The following is a 23,774-nucleotide window of genomic DNA, read 5'->3' as shown; positions in this document are numbered from 1 at the left end:
TTAAGAGCTTGATTTAAAGGGAAAGAGGAAATTTGTTACCTATATCTGATCCCCACAAATTAGTAGTCTTTGAAGACTTATAGTAACACAATCTATAGCATTTATACTATTTTCCAGTGGTTAATCAAGTACTACATGAATGTAGTATCCTGAAACCTGTCTTGAAGAAAAAAAAATAATGTATCTCAAAATGCACAATAGTTAGAAGTTGCATCTGTAAAGTGTACTAATTTGAAAAGCTCGGGTTTCTGATTTTTAGTTGCACAAATATATACCTTTCTCATTACAGAGTAAGTATTATTAGTATCAAGCAGTGAGTACAACTACCCTGAAACCAATATAACTTCAAGTTAGCTGTAATTCTGTATAAATTGCTCTTGACTAAAGCCTACTCTTTTTTGTAAATTCAAGATAATACTGTATTTATTCAGTTTTCTAGCACTCAGATAAAAATGTTTCTATCCTTCACTGTCCTTTGTGATACATTTTAAAACTTGAGAATGGTCTAAAACTAGACTCACTTGAGGTCATTCTCCACACAGCCATACAAATCAAACTCTTTTCTTTGTCCTGTTCACGTTCCAGATACCATACTCCTCAGCATCTCCTGGGAATTATGTAGTAAGTACATTTGGGTTTCTCTGGTCATAAGAATTGGTGTTACGTTTTATTTGGGCAATTGAATAGTTGTTCAGATGTTAAGAAGAACCCCTGTGTATTGGCCAAGAAGTGAACATCTGATGTGTATTGAGTTGTTTTGTCTGCCAACCTCTGTACATGTGTTGATGTTCATTAGTGAAACAGTTATCAATCTGGCCAAGACTGCCCAGAGTACTGTGTCTTACTTTAGCATATGTTTCTGTAAGCCAATACAATACATTCTGCCCATTAATGAGGAAAGCCATCCCAGTTACACAATGATATGCTGAAAACGGCAGTTCTTCAGGAGAATAATCTACACCCTACTTCTCCACTCACCACACACAAAGTCTACGTACACAATAAACTCTTCCAATCACAAAGAGAATCAAAAGCTAAATAATTACTAATAATGAAGGGGAATTTTTTTACTTTTTTTTTATTCTTAGAGGTGGAAAGCACTTATTTTTCTTATAACTTAGTATGTTAATTTTTTAAATAATTTATATATACCTGAAGTCAAATTAGCAGATTTCACATGAGCTCTTGAACTTACAAATGACCTGTCAACCATCATTACATTATAATTCTTGCTGCATCACAAGGCCATTAAAGAGGACAATTTATTTACTTAAGGAGAATCACCTAACAGAGAAGCAAGGAGAAAATGGTAAAAAGAAAAATCTTCTCTGAAAAAGTTTCCAAAGGTGGTTGTGGCTAACTGGAGCAGGAAAGAAGGGGTGCTCAGGACTATCATTGAGTACTTTACCCTCCACAGGTACAGTGTCTCATGAGCACAGTGAAAAGCGCGTGCCGCCTTGGACCTGTGCACTAGTCAGTGTTTCCTGATGTTATGCAAACTAAGAAAGTCTCATTTTCTTCATGATTTTTATGGAACAAAAATGAAAATAAGAAAACTTGGGTAAAACCTAATTTTTTTCTTAAAGCCACTTAAGAATAAGGCTGATATATATATATAGTTTTATAAAATTGGAGATGTTTATTTGAATGGGAATTTAAATTGCTTATTAAATAGCAAATGCCTATGTCATTAGAAATAATTAGTGGACTCTATCTACATACTCAGAATGAGTGAAATTTTAGCCACTTAATAGTTATTTTGATTACTGTACATCTGAAAAATTCTAAAACCCATTACCTGAAATGTCCATTTTGGTGTCTGAAATTGCTGAATAATTTAGAATTACCTAGTCACCGTTCAGGTGGGTGGTGTAGCTGCAGCTTTAGCACCCACAGCGCCAGTCAGTATTGCCTGTCATTTCTAATTGACGTGACATATGAAGGTACAATGCTCCAGAAGTTTTGCAATTGATACAAAAGAAAGAAATAGAATCAATGTATTTTTAAACATATAAATATCTTTTGGGTTTTAGTTTCATATAAAAGCCATTGATACACAATATAAGAAACTTGCAATAACCTAAATAAAAAATATGCATAAATTACTTCCCTTTCTGGATTTGTAATGACCTTATTAAATGGTTTCTCCTTAACCTCATTATATCTGGTATGAATTAAGTCATAAAAAATAAATCAGTGTTACTGGCTCATTGGTTTGGTAAACTTGTCAAAACAATCTCAACATATATAAGCTAAACTATACTTTGCATAAGATTAAAATAGTTGTGCATTTAGAAAAAATAAATATGGAAAAAGTTAATTTCCTCTGTTATTCTCAAAATTAGATTATTATAAAGATAAGTCTAATTTTTCTTCTGTTTTTCCTTATATTGTTTAATGAAATGCCTTATTTTTACTGAAATTTTGTACGATTATTTAGGGTCCTCCGGGAGGTGGAGGGCCACCAGGAACACCCATCATGCCTAGTCCAGCAGGTATTGTAATCAAACTAGCCACACTGGCATTTGATTATTAGAATAAATTCACAAAATAGAAAAATTGTTCTGAAAGTTAGTATTCATGTCTCATTGATGGATACAGAGGTAGAATCACAGTAGAAAGTAGGAAGAAATAGTGATCTAAAACAACTATTGCTCAAGTACTTGAAGCATTTAGAAAATTTGTATTGTGTGCGTAACTTATAATCAGGATACAAATTGTGTTGATCTGTATCAATTACCCAATAATTTACCTGACTAAAAGATTCCTTGACACTGGAAAAGATCCACATCTCCCAACTTAGAAACATTCTGCATAAGTAACACATGAAATCCATGGACCCATTGTGTTTAATTTTGCAAATCAGACCCATCAACTTATTACCTTACTAAAATAGATGTAGATTTGCCTACAATCCTACACATCTATAAGAACTTATTAGTTAATAGATCCACTCTGTAGTATGGAAAGGTTATTTTTTAATCTTCCAAACTAAAATACCTAAGTATTCCTGTAATTATTTTAACTATTTTAAATAACTTTATCCTTTCCTGTTGAAACTTTAATACAGACTGTTAAAATGTATTGTGTCTTGAGGACTCTAATGGTGGCAGTTTACATTGACACAGCCCTCCTACAAAGTGGTCTGACAACATGTAGCAAGAGCATGAAAAGGTTTATACCACTTGTTGTTGTAATACTACTACTAGAAGTGGTTAGAGATACAATCTAAGATTCATTCAGAAAGATGCTCATTTGTTATAGTCAGTAGTGAAACAGTAGACACAACCTTTACACCAAATCTAAAAATTTTACTGAAATGAATAAACTCATTTTTATGCAATATAATGTAAACATAAAATATATTAGCAAAGAATGTTTATTTACATGGAGAATAAATGTTCACAATTCAATACAGTATGATCACAATTTTATTTTAAATATATATAACAAATCTAGAAAGTAGAAAACAAAAAATAGACTGACTTATCAGTGATTACTTCTGAGTAATGAAATAAATGGGAAATTTTTATAACTAGAAAAAAATTTTAATTATGTTGCACTGTTAAATTTATATGTTCTTAATTGGTTTGTTGAAGTCTAAGCTATATGGAAGCTTGAAATTAAATATAATCAATTATACCAATAAATAACAATTTTTAAATTTTAAATTCTTCTAGTTGAGAAAAAGCATAAATTTAATAATTAATGCAAATTTTACTTTACTTCATGAACTCCCTGGAATATATCATAAATATTTCATAGATCTCTGTCCTCAGAGATAAATCTTTATTGAAGTGAAACAATTCATTGAAGATAGAATTATGTGAATTGAACATCTTGCCCACATTTTCATTTCTATTTGCTGAAGAACATTTAAGAAAGTAGTTTGTGATTAATAAATACTTTAATACTAAAAGAATTTTTTTTGAGAAATACAACTTTGCAGGTGATACATAGTTCAATCACTTCCTTTCAAGCAGAAATGGCCACCAGTATGTCTTTCTATCCTTTTTGCATATTCTTTTATGTCCTTGTTCTTTATCACAGTTATTCTTCTAATATGAAGCCAAAGCTCCTGCAACCCCAAAAAGATAGGTGCCAGAAGACCTACTATAGTATAAAGTTTTTCCGTGTATAAAAAGAAGTCAGATATTTCCTAGATAATACCGACTTGATTCCCCTCAATACTTGTTCTTTTCTAAATGAAATTATATTCTGATTAGTCTTAAAAAAACAATAAATTTTCTTTTCTTTCTGCATATATGAAATATACAGCCTATTTTTCTTTCAAATTAATTACTAAAATTAGACTAATAATGATGAAAACCCATTTGAGTTTTCCAATGTTAAAATACCAATCCAAGATTTTCTGAAAGGTAAGTTTTTATAGGATAGAATTTATTCTGTTAGTTAAATCAGCAGATATTTATTGTCTGAAGCACACAGCATGAGTTAGACATGTCCCCTTTCCTTCTCTCAATGAACTTATTGTAACCTACTTGGAAGCAGGAGAAAAGATAAAATATTAACTGCAATGCAAAGCCCAGTTCATCAGTGTGGGAAACTCATGTACTTAGAAGTATGAGAAAGGAAAAAAACTTTCGTTGTATTTTCAGTGTGCCTTGACTAGTGAGTAGAATTTCAGTGGGGGTACTGGGTGGAAGATGCTTGGAAAAAGAAAGAACACAATGAGATGGAAAGGTTAACCATATTCACGAGAGAACAAGTACCCCAGTTGACAGGAATGCGGTACACACAGGCATGTAAATAGTTAAGGCCACATAGGTAGGTTGAAACCTTACTTAGTATAAACAAATAGTGGTCAACCTGAGCAGGGCACTGTAATTTTTTCAACAGTATCGAGCAGCAATTTTCAACTGGAGTGCCACAAGAACTTTTAAAACATTCAGTAACTGACTATTTAGTCCAAGGCACTGACCTCTTTTCCTTTAGATTGTCAAATAAAAGATGGCAACAACCAACACAATAACCACCTGGTGTGAATGAATCAAAATTATACTATTTTCTTTTGTCAGATCGGCAAAAAATATATTGTTGAGTGTGCTGCAGAATTTTAGTAGTTTGCGTGCCATGCAGTGGAAAAGGTTGAAAATTGCTGGTATGATGTATTAATCTAGAAGTGAAAATAACATTTAGTTTTATGGATCACTGTTTACAACAACCGATATGTGATATCTAACCTAGATTATAAGTGGTATGCACTAAAAAAAGTTATTAATATCTAATAAATAATCACAAAATAAAGGGAAAAGTCATTGCCCAGTTCCCACTCTATTACCATGAGAAAGCAATTAATATTTATCTTCTGCCTTCTGTCAGTATAAAATATTTGAAACACATCTTTTCAAAATAGAAAGATGTATTACATAGTCTAAGAAAACTGTATAGAAAAATTAAAAAAAACTTATTTCATAATTAATATATCCTAAATGTAAATTATTTACCTTTTTACTCTAGGTTATACATTTTAAAAATGTATATTTATAGACTTAATTAAAGTTAGCTAATAGACAAAATATAAATTTTTAAAAATATTATAAAATGATATATATTTATATCAATATATAAATATATTTGGAATTATTTTTATTACAATTAATCAAAAATAAAATGAGAAAAATATTTCATCAAAAATTATACTGGAGAAAGCTGGCTGTTACTTCAATTAAGAAAATTTTCAATCAATTTTATAGTTTTTATCTACTCTCTTTTTAAGCCATACTATTTCATTAGCTTTTACTAAATTTTTAGCTAAATAAACTACTTTTTAAATTGATGCAAAGAAGCCTAAGGAAACAATGAAAACTGAAAAGCTACTACTGAATCTGAATTTGAGATTTATGTTGTCCTAACATATTAGGTAAATATTCCTAATTTATAACCTCAAAATATTGATTCTCAGTCAGAAAATGACTTACAGGTTATTCATTTATTTCTGAATATTAGTAACGGCTATTTCAAAGTGCTGCAGCTATTAATATGTGTATGTGTCCAGAGCATCTTCCATTATTACTTTGTGATGACTTGGGTATAGATTATAAAAAAAGATACTAATTAAGTCATATTTTGTTTCAGATTCAACCAACTCTGGTGACAACATGTATACTTTAATGAATGCAGTACCTCCTGGACCGAACAGGCCTAATGTAAATATGAATTGTAAAAAACTTTTGTTGTATTTGAAGACTCAAACTCTTAGTCATTCCATTTCTTAGATACTCTTTCAGCTTTATATTTTATAGTCTAGGTACTTATTGGATAACAAGAAAATCAAATTCTCTCTATGTTCTAGGTTAAAAAATATGTAATATATAACAAAAGATTTTATATCAGTATAATTTAAATGTAAAAGTGAACCTAATTAATTAAAAATGCTGGTGTGTAGTCTTATTCTATTCCAAATAATTAATAATTAATATTCACTGTTTGAAAATGACAGGTAATGTATAATTGTTCATGTTACCTCATTTTAACATCATTAATTTCTTTATTGTGATTCTATTTTTTTATCTTGACAAACTTGGCAATAGTTGAGGAAGTTGGATATGCTAGTTTTTCTTTAGATTCTGAAATCTGGAGCTTAAATGTGGAACTGAGGCGGTTCTTCTGAAAGAATTTGGGTATTTAAATAAAGCATATGGTTGTGATTTTTCCACAAAAGCTTATAGTAAAATGATAATTTATTAATCTATGATACAAGAACTACCTGTTAACAAAAAAGTATTCATAACAGACTGTAGTTACATAGAACATATATCTGTGTAGTAGTTCAAATTAAAGAAAAATCAGAAGACAAAAGAAGTTTTATAAATATACTGAAAATTGAGAATGAAATAATTATTATAATTGAACTCCCTAGCAGAAAAAACAAAGGGAAACTTTAAATGGTATTGTATTTGAAATATGACTAATCATACTGAGATGTACACACTGGATTTTGAGGATTTAGTATGAAAAAAAAAGTTGTAAAACACCTCATTAAAATTCTTATATTGACTATATGTTGAAATGATAACAATTTTGACATATAGAGTAAATAAAATACATTACTAAAATTAACTTCACCTGTTTCTTTTTAAACATGGCTGCTAGTGAATCTAAAGTTACTCCTGTGAGTTCACATTTGTGGCCTGCACATAATATATGTTAAGCAGTACTGCCTTTCAGTTATCACTATTCTCTTTATAGATTCAAATAAATTGTTTTTCAGGAAAATAATTTCCTAACAATTATGTCTAAAAACTATTTTCACAGAGATCTTAAAGAACATTTAATATGATAATGAATAATGTTCATTCAGCAAAAGAAAAAAAATTAGAAAAGTTCTCTATGCTGCAATTTCATATCTTAAAATGTGATGTATAAGAGGGAGGGAGCAGAGGAAACCAAGAGCGTGTGGAACTGAAGTCTTTTCTGGGGGCAGCCGAGCTGACATTACCCAGTGAGATTCCACTCTGGGCCTCTGACTCCATGCAAAGATAAGAGATCCAAGAAAAGTAGGTGAACATATTAACACTTTTTTTTTTTTTTTTGTATTTTTCTGAAGCTGGAAACGGGGAGGCAGTCAGACAGACTCCCGCATGCGCCCGACCGGGATCCACCCGGCACGCCCACCAGGGGGTGATGCTCTGCCCATCCAGGGTGTCGCTCTGTCGAGACCAGAGCCACTCTAGCACCTGGGGCAGAGGCCAAGGAGCCATCCCCAGTGCCCGGGCCATCTTTTGCTCCAATGGAGCCTCGGCTGCGGGAGGGGAAGAGAGAGACAGAGAGGAAAGAGAGGGGGAGGGGTGGAGAAACAGAGGGGCGCCTCTCCTGTGTGCCCTGGCCGGGAATCGAATCCAGGACTTCCGCACTCCAGGTCGACACTCTACCACTGAGCCAACCGGCCAGGGCCTTTAACACTTTTTCTAATGTTATTCATCTCAGCCAGAGGCAGTAAAGCCAATACCTACTGAGTGCTAGGTCTGGAGCTTTCTATGCTTCAAGCATACATACCTATAGTCTTATTGTGTTTTAAAACACTGTGGGTGCCAGATGAAAACACCAAATAAGTAAGTTCACAGACTACTGGCCTCACCCTCACCAGTTTCTCAGCCAGATCTATTCTTTTGACAAAAGCTGAATAATAATGGTAAGTTCAAAGTTAATTTTGTTGACCTATCCTTTAATGCATACATATTCCAAGTTGTTTACTGAATATTAATCCATGTACTTTAAGGCAACAAAATTTTAGGAAGCAGAATTGACAGTATCTTGGGGAAAATGTATAAACATGTGATTTGTATGATCATAGATGATGGATTATTTCCTCAGAGTTGATGGTATACAGGTTGTCTGTTGAGAGGAATTGTTTTCCCCAAAAACCCTGTATGATTAGTAACTACCATCACCCAATCTACACACATAAATACACATGCACATACCACATTCAATATTCTGTGCTGTACAACATGGAAGAAATGCTTCTGGCATGGGAAAGTTTGAGAGCAAGTGTTTTCAGTAGGTTGTTTTAACTGTAAACATAAGATAATTATAGATAACTTGTCTTCAAACTGGGCTCTGGATTTCCTCAAAAGTATTTCAAGGAGATGATGGAAAGATGAGTGAGAAGCCACGAGCTCACCACCGCTAGCTCTGCCACTGAACATCTGTTCACATCTTGTTTTTTATTAGGCTTCTAAAGATTCACTCGAAAAGAAAATAATAATACTGCTTTTTTAACTGCCATAGAATGATTGTCATTGAACTGACATCCATCATTGAGACTGCCAAGAAGAATGACTGACTGTATTCAGCTATGGGTTCAGGGTGGGGCAAAAGTGGGTTTACAGTTGTGGGTACACGAAACACAGTGTATTCTTGTATTAGTATTTATTCATTACTGCATTCGTTTTCCTGTGAACAACTGTAAACCTACTTTTGCTCTCCTTGTATTTAAGATGCAATTATTTATGTCTATTTGAACAAAAATATATTGCCTGATAAAAAATTTAATGTTGGTATAATGATATTGAATCATACTTATTAAGATATTATTTTTAGCAACTGTGTAGAAATCACCTTTTATTTATAATAGTACTGTTTGTCACTCGCATAGAAAAGAATGTCATTTGCACTGGAATATACGTGCTTTCTAGTTGAGGATATCTGAAAAAGAAAAATTTCATTATGAAGGAGGATTAGTCTGAAGATCCAAACAGAGAGCATGAGACGAGGGAAGTAGGGCAGCTCAGTCGGAGCATCTCCCTGGCTCAAAAAAATTCAGGAAAACAATCGCTATAACTTGCAAGTAAAAATAAGATGTGGATTTGCCTTAAAATGTAAAAGATAGATATCGTTACATTGATATAAACAGTTGTTTTCAGTGTTATCATTCAGTGTTATCATTCTTTCCTTCATTTTTAAATAGTTTCCAATGGGCCCTGGTTCAGATGGACCCATGGGTGGATTAGGAGGGATGGAGTCACATCACATGAATGGCTCTTTAGGTAAGGATATTAAATTCGATGTTTAGAAATAAACTCAAAACAAAACCTTAGTTATACATAGTGGATATTATAGTTTGCAAAGCTATTCTGTACACAGGAACTCAGGGTGTGTACCTCACCCTGATAGTTTAATCTATAGTATATTATTTATGATGATTGTAGATTACTGGTATTTGAACATCAGAAATATGAGATTTGTTCTAACCTAGATCATATTCACAGGTATTTCCTTTAACCTATCAAAATCTGGGTGTTTTATGAAAAAAAGAAACATTGTTGTTTTGAACGTATATCATGCATGCCTCCCCTGCAGGACTACAATATCCTTCCAACTGGTTTCTTTGTTTCCAAAGGTCTATAGGCACAATCTCAGAAGAACTTCAGCTCTTTGCAAGAATTGCTTAACTTTTTTTCTGTACTTTAATATTTGCCTCTGTTTTAAAATAAAATTGGTATGATAATCTGGATAATCTGAATGATTCTCTTAAGAGAGAACATTGCCCACATTTTTTGGTTTTCAGTGATAAAGCTGATGTCAAGTAGTATGACTAATGGTTGAAAACATACTTTATAAATTACACCTTCTTGCTAAATGAAGCCAAATATCTGCAAGGTGAGCACAAAGTTTCACTATAGTGAGAAACAGAGACAAGTAGTACGAAATTCACTAGGTCACAGAGCCCACTACAAACCAAGTAAAAATTTTATTTTATGTTTATAATAGTTTCAATAACATTATTATAAACTAATGCAAGAGTTGATGATGGAGATGGAGGTTTTTGATCATTTTTTTTAACGGACCATCTTTTACTTAGATGGAGAAACTATGCCCATGAGTAACTTAGATTATACACAGATTGCATAACCCCACCAAGGTCAGGAAGTGCCATCCTCTGATACTCTGAAAAGCTATATAAACTTAATAATAAACTATTTTCGACACATTGGTAGATTTTTCTGCTTTTAAGGGTCCATATTTATTTTGCACTGTCCAATTATGGTAACCACTAGCCATGTGTGACTACTTAATTTTCAATTAAAAATAAATAGAATGTCAAGTTCAGTTCCTCAGTTGCACTGCCATGTATCAAGTGTACGTCTAAACTACATCTAGCTAATGGATACCATAATAGACAGTACAGAAAACATTTCTAAAAGGCAGAAACCATGAGCCTAACTAAAAACACAGGCTAGTGTGTTCTAAAATAAAAATTTATTTTAAGAGCTCCTGGGTGCAGGCAGGTTAAGACCAGCAGAGGGTGTCAGCCCCGAGCTGTGGGAGGGAGCGTTAAATGAAGGGGTTGCTGCAGACATTTGCTGGCATGGGGTTGTGTGCACCTGGACATGCTCAGATCAGCATACCTTGGTTTGTAGCCTTGGTCACTGACTTAATGATGAGCAGGAAGAGGGGAATTCAGCCACAGAAACACAAGTTCTTTCTGATGTAGAACTGCGGCCTAATCAGCGTCATCCTATCTGGTGTCCTTGGTAAATCTGAAGACAGCAGAGGCCAGGAATCTCCCAGGAACATCTGGTTCCTGGCATCCTTGGGTCTATAGCTAGGCTTTTACAAACAACTATTGTGATTTAAACCCCCTAACTGTCAGGTCCCTTCCCAATGTAAGCTTTCCTTGATGTCCCTCCAAAGGTAAACTTTTGCTACATTTCAAAGTAAAGGCCAGGTAGTCATTAAGAGAGAGAATAGCAAGGAAATTAACTACAGACTCACAATGTGGGATGAGGATGTTCTGTTTTGAGTCCTAGTGGGAAGCTAGGTGAGGGAAATTTGAGTTTTGAAGGGAATTTGGATTTAAAGGAGCCCTGAACCTAAACCTAACTATTTCCACCATTGCTCAAAGTTCTACTGCACAGTGCCATTCCATTTCTTGCAAAATAATTTGCTTTCCAATCGTTTAATTTATAAAATTATTCACAAATAGATGACATTTGGCCATAGTTAGAGGATTCTCAGTCATATTATTCCCTAGTATAGAATTTGTAGAAAGTTCACATATGCTTGGCATGTGGCTTACTACTTTCTATATACTTTCTATTATGAGCACAGTTACACACATACATTCAATATTTAACATTTTGTTATGCCTGCTTATTTACAAATTTAATTTGTGACTGTTGACTAAATACTGTACTATTAAAACATTATAATATTTTTATGCCAGGGATATTAATTGCTAAAATAATTTAAAATTAAGTTAATATTGATTAAGGCAAAGATCTGATCATTGTTTATTTATACCAATAGGTATAATCTATGATTCCATTTCTTGTTTTATTACTTTTTAAATTAAATGTTATGGGGTATCATTGATCAATAAGAGCTCATAGGTTTCAGGTGAACATCTCTATAGCATTTGAACTGTCGATTATGTTGTGTATTCATCACCCAAAGTCAAATCGTTTTTCGTCACTGTACTTGTCCCTCTTCACGCCCCTCTCCCCACACCCAGGGAACCGTTTCACTGGTATCTGGGTCCACAAGTCTCAGTTCTGTATTCCATCTATGTGGGATATATATCTGTTCCTCTTTACTAGTATTGGTTGTTCATTTCTCATAAAAATCAAGATAAAACAATGTAATATTTTGAAGACATTTTTACTTTTGATAGATTGCCATGAATATTGCTTGCTGTCAAATATGTCATATTACCAATAGAGTTTTTACACTAAAATGTGGTTCAGAATATTGTACAGTAATGTTGCAAATGTCCATTTTATATTTTATCAGATTTAAAGCATCATTTCAGGAAATATTCAATATATTTAGAGATCTCTCTCTTGCACTCTAGCTTTGTGCAAACACACTCACATATACATGTACATATGCACGCACCTACGCATGTACGTATACACATGGCCAAATGTCACATACACATATACACATACACGTACATATATATACATTTAAAAAATTTGAATTTAGTAATATGTATAAATCTCTCCATTATTTTACTTTCAAGGAATTTATGATAACAATCTTTTTTTTTCATTTTGCCATTACCAAACAACCTGAATTATTGGGACACTTCTCCCCTGAATTTGCCATCAGATGATGCTTATTTACCAGACAGTGTAAAAAATGGATTTTTTAAAGTTTAAAAATTCAGGAGATGTACACTGGAAAATACATCAATTATGCTGCATTTATTTATATTAAAGAAGTACTTAAGTTATAAATGGAATAAGTACCTAATAAAGGCATTCTTTATTTGTTTCAGGCTCAGGAGATATGGACAGTATTTCCAAGGTAAGTACTGTGCATTCTTTGTTGTTTTTTGTCTATACTTTATTTCGCATAGAACTCTCATTAAGATTATTAGACTAACCTTATGTATTTTGTTCTTGAACAAGAGTTTGAAAGTAGAAGGTCAGGTATAATTAACTTCAAGTTTAAAATATTAATGTATATAGTCTGTGGGAAAAGGTAAAAATGAACCATTTACAGATGTTCCTAAACATGCTAAGGTTCATTTACAAGATGTTCTATGCCTGGTTAAAGAATATCCAAGTAGTAATCACTTTAATCATGTTATGGTGTTACAGATCTATAAAGCAAACTGGCATAGTTTTAGATTCAGATAATCTTGTAAAAATGTAAAGAAGTCTAGAGAAACATAAGAGGTAAATTTAAAAAGGTAATTATTATATGTTGTAAGGGCAACGCACTTACACATCTCATTAGTTTTTCATACCTTCATTAGGCAATGCTGATGTCCTCAATCATTATTCTAGTTCCTCAAAATAATAATAAGAAAATAATCAGAGGAAAAATCTGTTAATACAAGGAGGAAAGTAAGCCTTCCAATAGCATGTGTCTGCATTTTGCTTCACTAGTTTTAGTATCAAAAATTAATGATTTGCAAAGGTGCCTTATAGTTTTTGAAGAAGAGTACCTAAATACTTTTTTAGGTCATGATGAATTTAAAATAGTCATCTGTGGGTGAAAAAATATATTTAAAATGGCTGATAAGACTAATTAGTAACTACCACAGAATGTCTCTCCTAGAAGTCTACTTTATATCAGTAAATATAGAAATTCATTAAAGATGGCTTTATTCTTAATTCTACTTCTAATTTATATTCATGTATAATAATGTAAAATTCCTGATGCCAAAGAAAATAAGATTGAGCTACAAAACCTTTTAAATTAAGACTTGAAGCTAAAAGGAATAAAAAAAAGAGAGCAGTAGATTTAATAGGCATTCTGACATTAAATCTACATTACCTGGCTTATAAATTCTACGTACACTTTGGATGTCTGTGTTTAGGAACAATCAGGAAGATTTTTTTCTTTTCTAAAAATAGGTAAATATTTAAAATGGGTCCTACCTTACTCCTGTGAGAAATATAGTAAGTAGTATTAGGTGAGCCTTCAAAAAGCCTGCTTTCAAAATCAGTCACTGTATAATTCCGTTAGAGCTTCCTCTCTGGGAAGCTCTTTACAAGTCAGAGGATGAGGATTATATCAGCCACCTTAGTTATCCAACAACTAATGTTAGCCAAACTGTGCTCTGTGGGTACCAGTGTAATTTCTAATGTTACATTTGAGGGGCATAGTCTAGGATCTAAAGATGATCCTTCCTTACACAAAGTGGGATCATCCAGATTAAGGCCATTTTTCTAAAATTTTAACAACAACTTCATAATTTTATACATTAGATAGATGTAAACAGAAGTCTATATGAGAGAGTACTTGGTAATTTATAAAGTACCTTAAATTTTTTAAATAGTGCTCTAAGGACAAACTAGATACTGTCTTCTAATCTACCCTCATGTCAGTTCTCTGTGATCCTCCTGTGATTATTTCCGACTCCTCCCAGAGACACATTTCTCCACTACACTGTGCCTCCTGCTGAGAACATTCTCCGGCCTAATGGAGTATTGCTTATTCTTTAAGCATTAAGTGACCACCCATTGTGTACTTTTGTATACTGGTACTGCCTTGTGCAATATGGGGAAATAAAAGTCTTCTTCAAATACAAACATAATCTTTGTCCTCAAATGGTTTGTATTTAGGCAGCAGTTTCTTCATTCAGTAAACTGCTCCAAGGCTCTCAAAATCCAGAGATGAACACATTAAGGTCTCTGCTTCAAGAAGCTCAGTGTGACTAGAGACCAAACAAATACAACAAGGAAAAACTTTTTCAAAGCACCGGGGAAATACATTTAAATTAACATAATAATTATTTCCAAGTAATATATATACACTTAACAATGGACTAGAAATGACTAGTTACACCTGCCTTCACATGAGCTCCTAAGCAGCTACTGTCTGCACTGGCTGGCTGCACTCCAGGGGTCACACCATTGGTGTCTGTCACATCTGTACATGACTGTCACTTTTTCTCTAGTCAGCAGCATCATGTGTATCCAACTCCCCCTCACCCAATTATTTTTCTCCTCACCTCTTTCCACTCACAGCCTAATTACTTGTCTTTTACTCCAACCTATACACATTTTCACTAACTCAGTTTCAACACCTTCTTCCTTTTCCAACACGTGTCCAGATATCTCACAAAACTCCTCCCTTTCCTCTCATTTCCTGGGTTTGTTTCCTCTCCATCTTATTCTTTTTCTAGTCATCCTTGTTTGTGAATCAAAAGATAATCTTGACCAGTACTGCTTAGCAACTTGGTTCAAATTCTGTCTTAAGTCTCCAGCTACATCCCCTAGTTCCCGAATAAACCTGTGTTTTGTCAAACATCTGTATTACATATTTTAAAAAGAATTTTTGTTCCATTATTAAATATTTATTAGTATATTTCAATTCTTTTTCTTTTTTATTGTCAATATTCTCCATTTTGTGCACTTTTTTAGGTAAGGTAAGGAGTACTGAATTGAAAACCAGAAACCTTGGTTCTATTATACATTTTGACAATGTGTTACTTGGTTTTTCTTAGGCTTTGTTGTCTTAGCTCTCAAATAGAACTTGTAGTTCATTCCCTGCCTGGTTCATAAAATTGTTGAGAATCAAGTGTGGATGTATGCTAAATGCTATGAAGCACTGCACAGGTGCCACGTAGCTTTCTCCTCCTCATACTATCTTTTGTGGGCAAGGCTAGGAGCCCACAGTCAACTCCACTTTGCTGTTACTGTTCCACTGGCAAAATGAGCTCGACTCTTCAAATGAAGAGTTTTAAAATTACTGCTTGTTCAGTTGAGAATTACCTAGTAAAACTCATATGCATCTTTCTCAAAATGCAGAATTCACCTTTAATTTGGAGCCTTTTTTTAATGAAATGTAAAATTCTTATTATTCCTTTTGCAGCTGAGAAGTCATTCATTTAATCAGTGGAACAAAATTATGCCTTGGAGTTGTTTTAGGGGTTGAGGGTGGAAAGGAGCATATGGTTTGTTTTCTTAGAAGGAACTCACCTAAATAAATTCTGCAATTCACATTAAGATACTCAAAATTTATATATTTGAGTTTGGAAAAAAAAGTGTCAGAGAAAGTAAGACCTGATCATGTCATGCTTAATAAATTATCAAAGGAATCTTTCCAACCTAAAGCTTTCTAATCTCATGAGCTTTAGTTCCAGTTTAGGTCTTCCACACCATTCTCAGGAGACCAGATTGACCCCTCCAGACCTCGACCACCATCTCGGCTGGGACCCTGAGCTCTAGCTCGCATTGCCCCTCAGAGAACTGGACTGGCAGTGTGCTCTTTGGGTAGATGGCAGAGTCAGAAACAACACTGGAAACCTTGTTATTGGCAGCCTGCGAAAAATCAATTTCAAACTCATTTCCAAAGAACTTAGAATATTGTCAATATTATTTTTTTCCAATTATAGACAGGGGCAAAATTTCTATAAGTGTTCCTTTTTTTAACAGCAGCTTGAAAGTTTTAGAACAATTTGTGGGGATAGATGGAAGAAGGAACAATAACTTATTAATTAAGAGATAATATGGAAGAACCGTTGCAAGATAGAGTCAGAGAACAGAGAGCTCAACGAATTAAATGTGTTAGCCAGAAGAAATAGTGTATGTACACACACGCACAAGCGCGTGTGTGACATTTGTATATGATGTCATAACTTCAGTAAGGCAAACACTCCAGTCTGAAGACAGGCTGAAGGAGAATGTAATAAAATCCCTTGAAAATGGGATCAATATAATTTTAACTATACTTTTCAAGTTAAATTCTTAGAGCATAAGTAGGGAATAAGGTACACATTAACTGAAGTAAGAAATGCAATCAAAATATTTAATGTTGCTAAAACATAATTTTTTCTTGTATTTTTTTGTGCTCTGTACTCCCTAATTATATGTTCAAGCAACTGGAGAACTTTTTTGACCAACCGTAATCTCCTCGACACTGCACACAAACATATCTGCAGTTAAATGAAATAAGTGTAACTTGATTTTCATCATGTCACTCGATGATCATGGACAGCACAATCTTCTCAAGATGCCCCACTGAGAAACATTTGTTGTTTTTACAACATTTTGCAGAGATTACTTCAGATTTTTCAAATATTGTTTTTATCATTTCCAGATTTTCAGCTCTTCCATGTGAGGTAGATAGAAGTAAATTTCAGAGATCTGATATACGTTCACATTTGTATGTTGAATGTGTCCTTTTACTCTCCTGTTTAATGCTCTTCTATAACCCCACACAAAAAAGGAAGATAATGCTAAGTCACCATGATATGAAAAGAATGCATGAAAAACAAAAATAATAACACTGGAAGTGTTTTATAAATATTTCTTCTAAATATTCTTATAAATATTTTTAGAACAACACTTTGAGTCGGGGATCAAATTTGAAGTTAGCTAAACTTTCAAAATTATAAATCAAGAAATGAGCTATGGCAAAAATATGGCAGAGTCTGAGAACACCCCAGCCTAACGGAGACCCACGGCTCTTCTCGGGGTACCTCAGGTACTAGTGAGCATGTGACTTGCACTGGGACGGACAGGCTCATTTCACAGGCTTGTTGCATGTGTAGAAGGATTCAGCTTCCATGTGCATCCTCACGTATCCTCATATAGATGCTAAATTACTTTTTAACCTAAGATTATCAATTTCTCCACAGGTGTGGAATGACAGAAATATGCCTTCACCAAAAGGACATACGCTTTGGGTCAATCTTACAATACATGCATAAATTTACTTTTCTTTTTGAGCTAAATCAGCATTATTCCAATTTTCAGTGGAATGAATGAATCAACACAGTAGATTAGTTGATAATAGTGAATAAGCTATAGCTTAGTTAGTTGCACTTAATTAAATTTTACTTACATGGGTTGTTGTTTTTTTCAGGAAACCAACTTATCCATGTTCACTTCAAAGTACATTTGCTTTTCTATATACTTGGGAAACTAACATTTTTAGAGAAAAACTTACTTTAAAAAAGTTATCTAGGCCTGACCTGTGGTGGCGCAGTGGATAAAGCGTCGACCTGGAAATGCTGAGGTCGCCGGTTCGAAACCCTGGGCTTGCCTGGTCAAGGCACATATGGGAGTTGATGCTTCCAGCTCCTCCCCCTTCTCTCTCTCTGTCTCTCCTCTCTCACTCTCTCTGTCTCTCCCTCTCCTCTCTAAAATGAATAAATAAAAAAAAAAAATTAAAAAAATTAAAAAAAAATATTACATGCAACTCATTTAAAAAAAAAAAAAAAAAAAAAAAGTTATCTAGTTATCTTAATGCTATAAAACAGGGGCTCCCCAGCTGATGTGGCTCATTGACAAACTGAGCATGTGGATTTCAGGGGAGCCCTACTGTCAGACCCTCTTGTGGGGTGCATAGCAGGGCCATGGACAAACTGTATTTCCACCTGTTCATCAGCCTGGGTCTGCTTTACCATTTAACCATATTTTTTAAATAGCATATTCTCATTCATGAGACTTTAACTTTTACACCATAACTTGGTTTTAATTAAGTCAAATCCTCAGAGCAATTTTCTTTTAAACAGCTAAAATCTTATTCAAAATTAGAGAATACAATGTCAGTGGCTTAGGGTAAAAAATCTAAACTCTCCCACTTGAAATAACAAATAAAAATGTTTAACCTTCAAATTTATTTTTACAAGCTGATAAATTGGACCTCAAAAGAGTCCCTCAGTCACAGTTGCAATACTGTGTGAACACGCTTTAGAGGCCAGTGCTGTTCTGTGCACTATATCCTATAAATGTGGAACCTCAGACCATCTCACGGGCTAATATGGTGCAGTCATAATGAAACGAGCGAGTTTAAATAGAATATGAAGTGATATACTGCTAACTTAGTATTTGATGAGATTGCTCCTATCAGCCATTTTATCTTAAAGGAAGTTTCAAAGTAAGTCTACTTTTAAACAAAAGATAGAAGGGTTCTCAAGCAGGTTTACCCCAGAGCCTTCTTCTCCTCTAAAAGTACACATTGACTTCTTGGGCCCTAAGGTATTTCTCTTGTTCTTAACTATAGTTATTTACTATCTTCCTTTTTCCCTATGATTCATAGAAAAATAATGGTTAAAGTAGAGTTATTGTGCAAATTGCATGTGGAAATGAAGGGAAATGTTTATGAGAACAGTGACCTTTTGAAGTTTGGTTAGGAAAATTAACGAGGGAAGTTGTCCGTCATGCCTGATTAGTGGTAGGCTCTCCTCATCATGCCCCTGCTGGGAATGGTTTTAAACGCTCTGGAGTTCTAGGAACTCTATAAGCTGAGGGTGGGAAATTGAATAAATATTGATTCTAAGACTAAGAAAAAAAGTTTCGGTGGGTTGTTTCAGGTGTTCTGTCTGTGCTTTAATTTTCATTTGGGAAATCATCAGCACTTGTCAAGGTTCAGAGAATGAACTAGAATACATGGTCTAAGGTTAGAATCACAGGTCAGCTCTGTCCTCAGAGATGCTGCTGTAGATTCCATTTTTGAAACGGTACAATGCAAAAGGGAAATTAAAATCTTCAACAATGCCTTGTTTTTTAAATCTTGTTTACAGAATTCTCCCAATAATATGAGCCTAAGTAATCAACCGGGCACTCCAAGGGATGATAGCGAAATGGGGGGAAATTTCTTAAACCCTTTTCAGAGTGAGAGTGTAAGTATTCCCTTAACTACATTGTTATAACCAGCTTTTATTTCTGAAGCTCTTCTACTAGGTTTAATGCATAAAGCCATTGTTACAACTGTTTAGAGTTCAATAGGTTGATCTTTTAAAAGTTAAAAAATTAAGTGGAATTTCTTTGGAATAATTTTAGAAACTTTCTTTTTTACTCCCATGTACATACTTACAAAAACAAAGATTATAACGCTTATTTTCTTATAGAAAACATCTGCTGCTAAGGAACACACTGGAAGTAGGTTGCATATTTGATAGTTTTTGTTAGTTCTCACTTTACAAAAATGTCTTGGATCATTTCAAAACCAGGTCTGTTCTCAGTGCTGTCCTTAAAGCTCTGAAAATGATGTCTTTACTGTCACTAGACCTCCCTGCCTGTTCTGTTCACCTGTTTTATACATTTGACCTGAATTGGCTACCCAAGTCATTTTCTGAGTGAGTCATGTTAAGCAAAGGCAGTATCATTCCATATCTCCATAGAAGTAGACAGGAGCAAAGAGAAGCAATAAAATTCATTTGTTCATTTAACAAACAATTACTGAGCATTTATCATGGGCTATGCTAGGCCCTGGAGAGACCAAAAAAAGAATTATGGTATCTTTTCTCAAGAAGTTATTACATAACACAATGATTTTTAAACTAATATTTTACATTAGAAGCATCTATAGAATTTTTAAAAATAGAATTTACCAGAACCCTTCCTAGACCTAGGAGAATAAGAATTTCCAGGAGTGGGGCTGGGCAAACCTGAATGTGAAAAAGTTTTGTTGAGATGCTGCTGCACATTTTCTGCTAAGAACTACTGGATGGAATATAGTATAAAGGATCAGAACCAGGCTAATTTCATATTCATAGGGTCAGTGCCTCCACACATGTATTGCCATCTTTAAATTGATTATGAAGGATCTACCAAACTGCAAACAGAATCAGAAGAAAAAAATACCTCGTTTTTACCTAATTCAACCTTTAGCAGAGGTGACACCATCATAAGTTTGAGCAGTGGCTAGTACCATAACCACTTGTGCACAAATGGCTGCTTTCCAAAATGGAACCCAAGATTGAGTGTTCTGTGGATTCTTTTACTTCTTGGTATTGGCCTAGTGCCTCTGCATGGAATAAGACTTCCCCTGATCTTAGACTTTACTTCTGTTAGAGCTGTAAATAAAATTATGCTGGTCTTTAGTTTGTCTGTTTTATTTCAAGGTTATATATATCAGTAGCCATGGGTACACTATCACTTCACACATAAGACTAACGTGAATCAACTTTGTTTTAATTTGCTACGTCAGTATATATACATTAAGTGATAAAAATAGAGAGGCACACATGTGCCAAATAAACATGTGCTTATGTGTCGAAACTTGTTATGATAGAAACAGAACTTTCCGGTAGACCTTATATTTATATGTATAAGGGGCAAAAGTCAGTTTACAGTTGTGAGTATGTGAAACAGTTTATTCTTGTCCTGTTATTTATTAATTATTATGTTATTTTCCATACAAACAACTGGAAACAGGGAGGACAAAGCAGGTATAAATAAAAATTTATATCATATTAAAATCAAAAGAACAGCCCATCAGTGTTGAGGAAATAGGAAATATATGAGAAACTATATGTAGTTTGTCATAATGTTTAAGGTTATGGAAATCATTTTTAGACCCTAATTCTGTCACTATTTTGTTGTATAACTATGGGCAAATTAGTTAATTTTAATTAATTAATATTTACTTTATCTAATTAAACACATTTATTTCCTTTTCTGCTAATTTTTCCAGCAATAAAATGCTATAATTCAGTGAGGTATATGATAATTAATTCAGTTCAATTCAACATTTATTGATCCTGCTTTATGCAAAGCACTAGTTTAAGGACAAAGTATTCTGAGATAAATATAACATATCCCTACCTCAAAGATTACAATCCTATATATGGAGATCATCCTCACACAACTAATTCAACCATGTGTAAAATTAATAAGTACTATTGTAGATATAAACCAGGTGTTTTAGAAGCATAGAGGAAATTATTAATTTTGAATTGGATAAGAAAACCTTTTTTAAAAGTTTCCTCACGACTTGAACTCCAGAGGAACTCCCCTCTCCTCCCTCCCCCACTTGTTACTGCCGCTGCTTTGTTTAACAGTCAGAAGAGGGTGCCGCTTCAGCTGGCGCCAGAAATCTCTTTATGGGGATCAAAAAATCAGGTATCACAGGACTTTAAAAACTTCTTTGAGCAGAATAGGTACCAGCCTTACCCTCTAACCCCAGCTGGAATATGCACACATAAAACAACAGATCCCTCTGCGAATCTGCACAGACAAGAGAGCAGCTGGACCAGGGCCTCGCCCACCCCTGACCCCTAGCCCAGCTGCCCTTGGGGCCAAGAAAAAGTGAAAATGCCAGACTGCTCTGAGTTAGCGGAAAACAAAAGTTCCCACCTTACTTCTGCCTCCGTCTCTCCTGTTCCCACTAGAAAATCGCAAAAGGCAAAATTATTGGATGGTGGTTGAGAAACGGCACCACCGCCTGGAGGAAGGCAGCCTTAGGTGCAGGTCCGCTGGCAGCTCCATCCTTTCGTCTGTTTGGTGAGGAGCCTGCCCTGTTATGAGGGGTGTCATTGTTATCAGTGATTTTCTTTATCACATCACCACATATTTTTGTTTAGACTTTTTTAAAAGATGAAGTAATGAGAGCAGAGAAGAAGGAAGACAAAAGAGGTTTTTTTGCTGGTAAACACAGGCCTTAGGAAGAAATAGAGTAGGTATCTCCCATAAGTTATCTTTACTATAATCAAGGAAAAACATAACTGTTTAATGAATTCAAAAGAAAAGCATTTTTTCAACAAATGACTATGCAAAATTCTAGTATTTTTAAAATGCACATAACTGAAAAGCACATGTTGTTGAGAAGTCTGCCTTTTGAGGATTTGTCAGTCTTTATATGCAAGTTAAACCTCAGAAGGAGGCAGACATCTAGTGAGTGCTCATTATGTGGACACTAGTCACTCCACATGTGCTACTTCATTTAATTAACATAGAAACAAAGATGCCCCACCTGAAGTCGGAAACCTTGCAATGCCAACATGCTTTACAAAGAAAAGTGTGAATCAAAAATGTTTCACTATTTTCAGCCTTCTGTTTTCTAGATTGTAAACAAGGCCTTTATTTCTAGAAACAGAGATGCCCCCTAGTGTAAACTCTATAAAATATTTGGTTTTGAAAATACAGAATCCAAAAAGGCTTAGTTCAAAAAAATAGTGCTTCATGCTTCTCAAGGAAAAAAATCAGTCTTATTTCATGAATTAGTTTAACAGAATATTTTCTCCATGGCATTGCACTATAATCAACTGAGCAAACATGATAGTTAAATCATGGGATCAAATAGGAATTATAAACAAGATTATCTCCTCTTACACATACTGCCTATGTCATTTTCTGCTATTGTAAAGAAATCACATATGGACAATTTTTTTGCATAGTCACATATACACTACATTTATCTCACTTTAGTTCACAGTAGCTGCAGTATACTTAGCTCTCATTAAGAAAATAAAATATTATCTAGATACTTAGAAATATGGTGAGTCTTAAGTGTTCTTGAAGTGTATAAACAGGAACTTATGCACATTGTTCAAGGATTTAATGGCCATCTCTGATGGATTCTATGGTGCATGAACTGGGTATTATAAAGGGAAAATCACAAATTCTCTAGTACATGTCATTTCAAAATAGATTTTACATAAAAAAGTAAAACAAGCTAGTATGTGTTTAAAATAATACTTTTAGGTTTTACCTTTTTTTTTCCGCTAAACTGAACACTAATGCTGTCAACACCTTTATAAGAACCCTTTTGTCATCTGCTTGAGGAGAACTAGACTCAGAATAGTTTTCAAACAGGGCAATCTGATATCCCTGCATTCTGACGCAAACATTACAATGTCTTCACGTATTGAAGCAGCCAGACAATGGAAACATTGCAGTGTGGCCTCAGGACAATGCACCATGAATATTTTACGTCTCTAAATCTGATACTCCATTTAACACCTACTCTTCCTCTAGTTCTGGAAAACTCGAAGCCACTTCTCTTCTTCTCTGAAGAATAGCAACCAATAGCGACATTCCTTTTTACATGCACATTCTGTGAGTTGTTCTTGAAAATTTGTGATGTCCCTTAATTTTATGTAGTTGAAGCACTTTTAA

At 34.1% G+C, this 23,774-nt stretch overlaps 1 protein-coding gene across 11 annotated transcripts in view; it reads left to right on the top strand.

Annotated features, from left to right (window-relative positions):
- The window catches only part of SSBP2 (single stranded DNA binding protein 2), a 402,367-nt gene that overhangs the window by 374,445 nt on the left and 4,148 nt on the right, over positions 1–23,774 (top strand). For 10 of the 11 annotated variants that reach the window (XM_066273699.1, XM_066273700.1, XM_066273701.1 and 7 more), the window contains 6 exons: positions 586–621; positions 2,441–2,495; positions 6,100–6,170; positions 9,434–9,512; positions 12,749–12,777; positions 19,457–19,555. In XM_066273699.1, the coding sequence (XP_066129796.1) occupies positions 586–621; positions 2,441–2,495; positions 6,100–6,170; positions 9,434–9,512; positions 12,749–12,777; positions 19,457–19,555 (369 nt within the window). The remainder of the gene's footprint in view (positions 1–585; positions 622–2,440; positions 2,496–6,099; positions 6,171–9,433; positions 9,513–12,748; positions 12,778–19,456; positions 19,556–23,774) is intronic. The other variant, XM_066273705.1, reaches the window with a different exon arrangement.

This window comes from Saccopteryx bilineata, chromosome 4 (genome assembly GCF_036850765.1).
Source record: "Saccopteryx bilineata isolate mSacBil1 chromosome 4, mSacBil1_pri_phased_curated, whole genome shotgun sequence".
NCBI classification, from domain to species: domain Eukaryota; kingdom Metazoa; phylum Chordata; class Mammalia; order Chiroptera; family Emballonuridae; genus Saccopteryx; species Saccopteryx bilineata.
The sequence above is the reverse complement of the archived record's forward strand: the minus strand, read 5'-3'. Positions and strand labels throughout refer to the sequence as shown.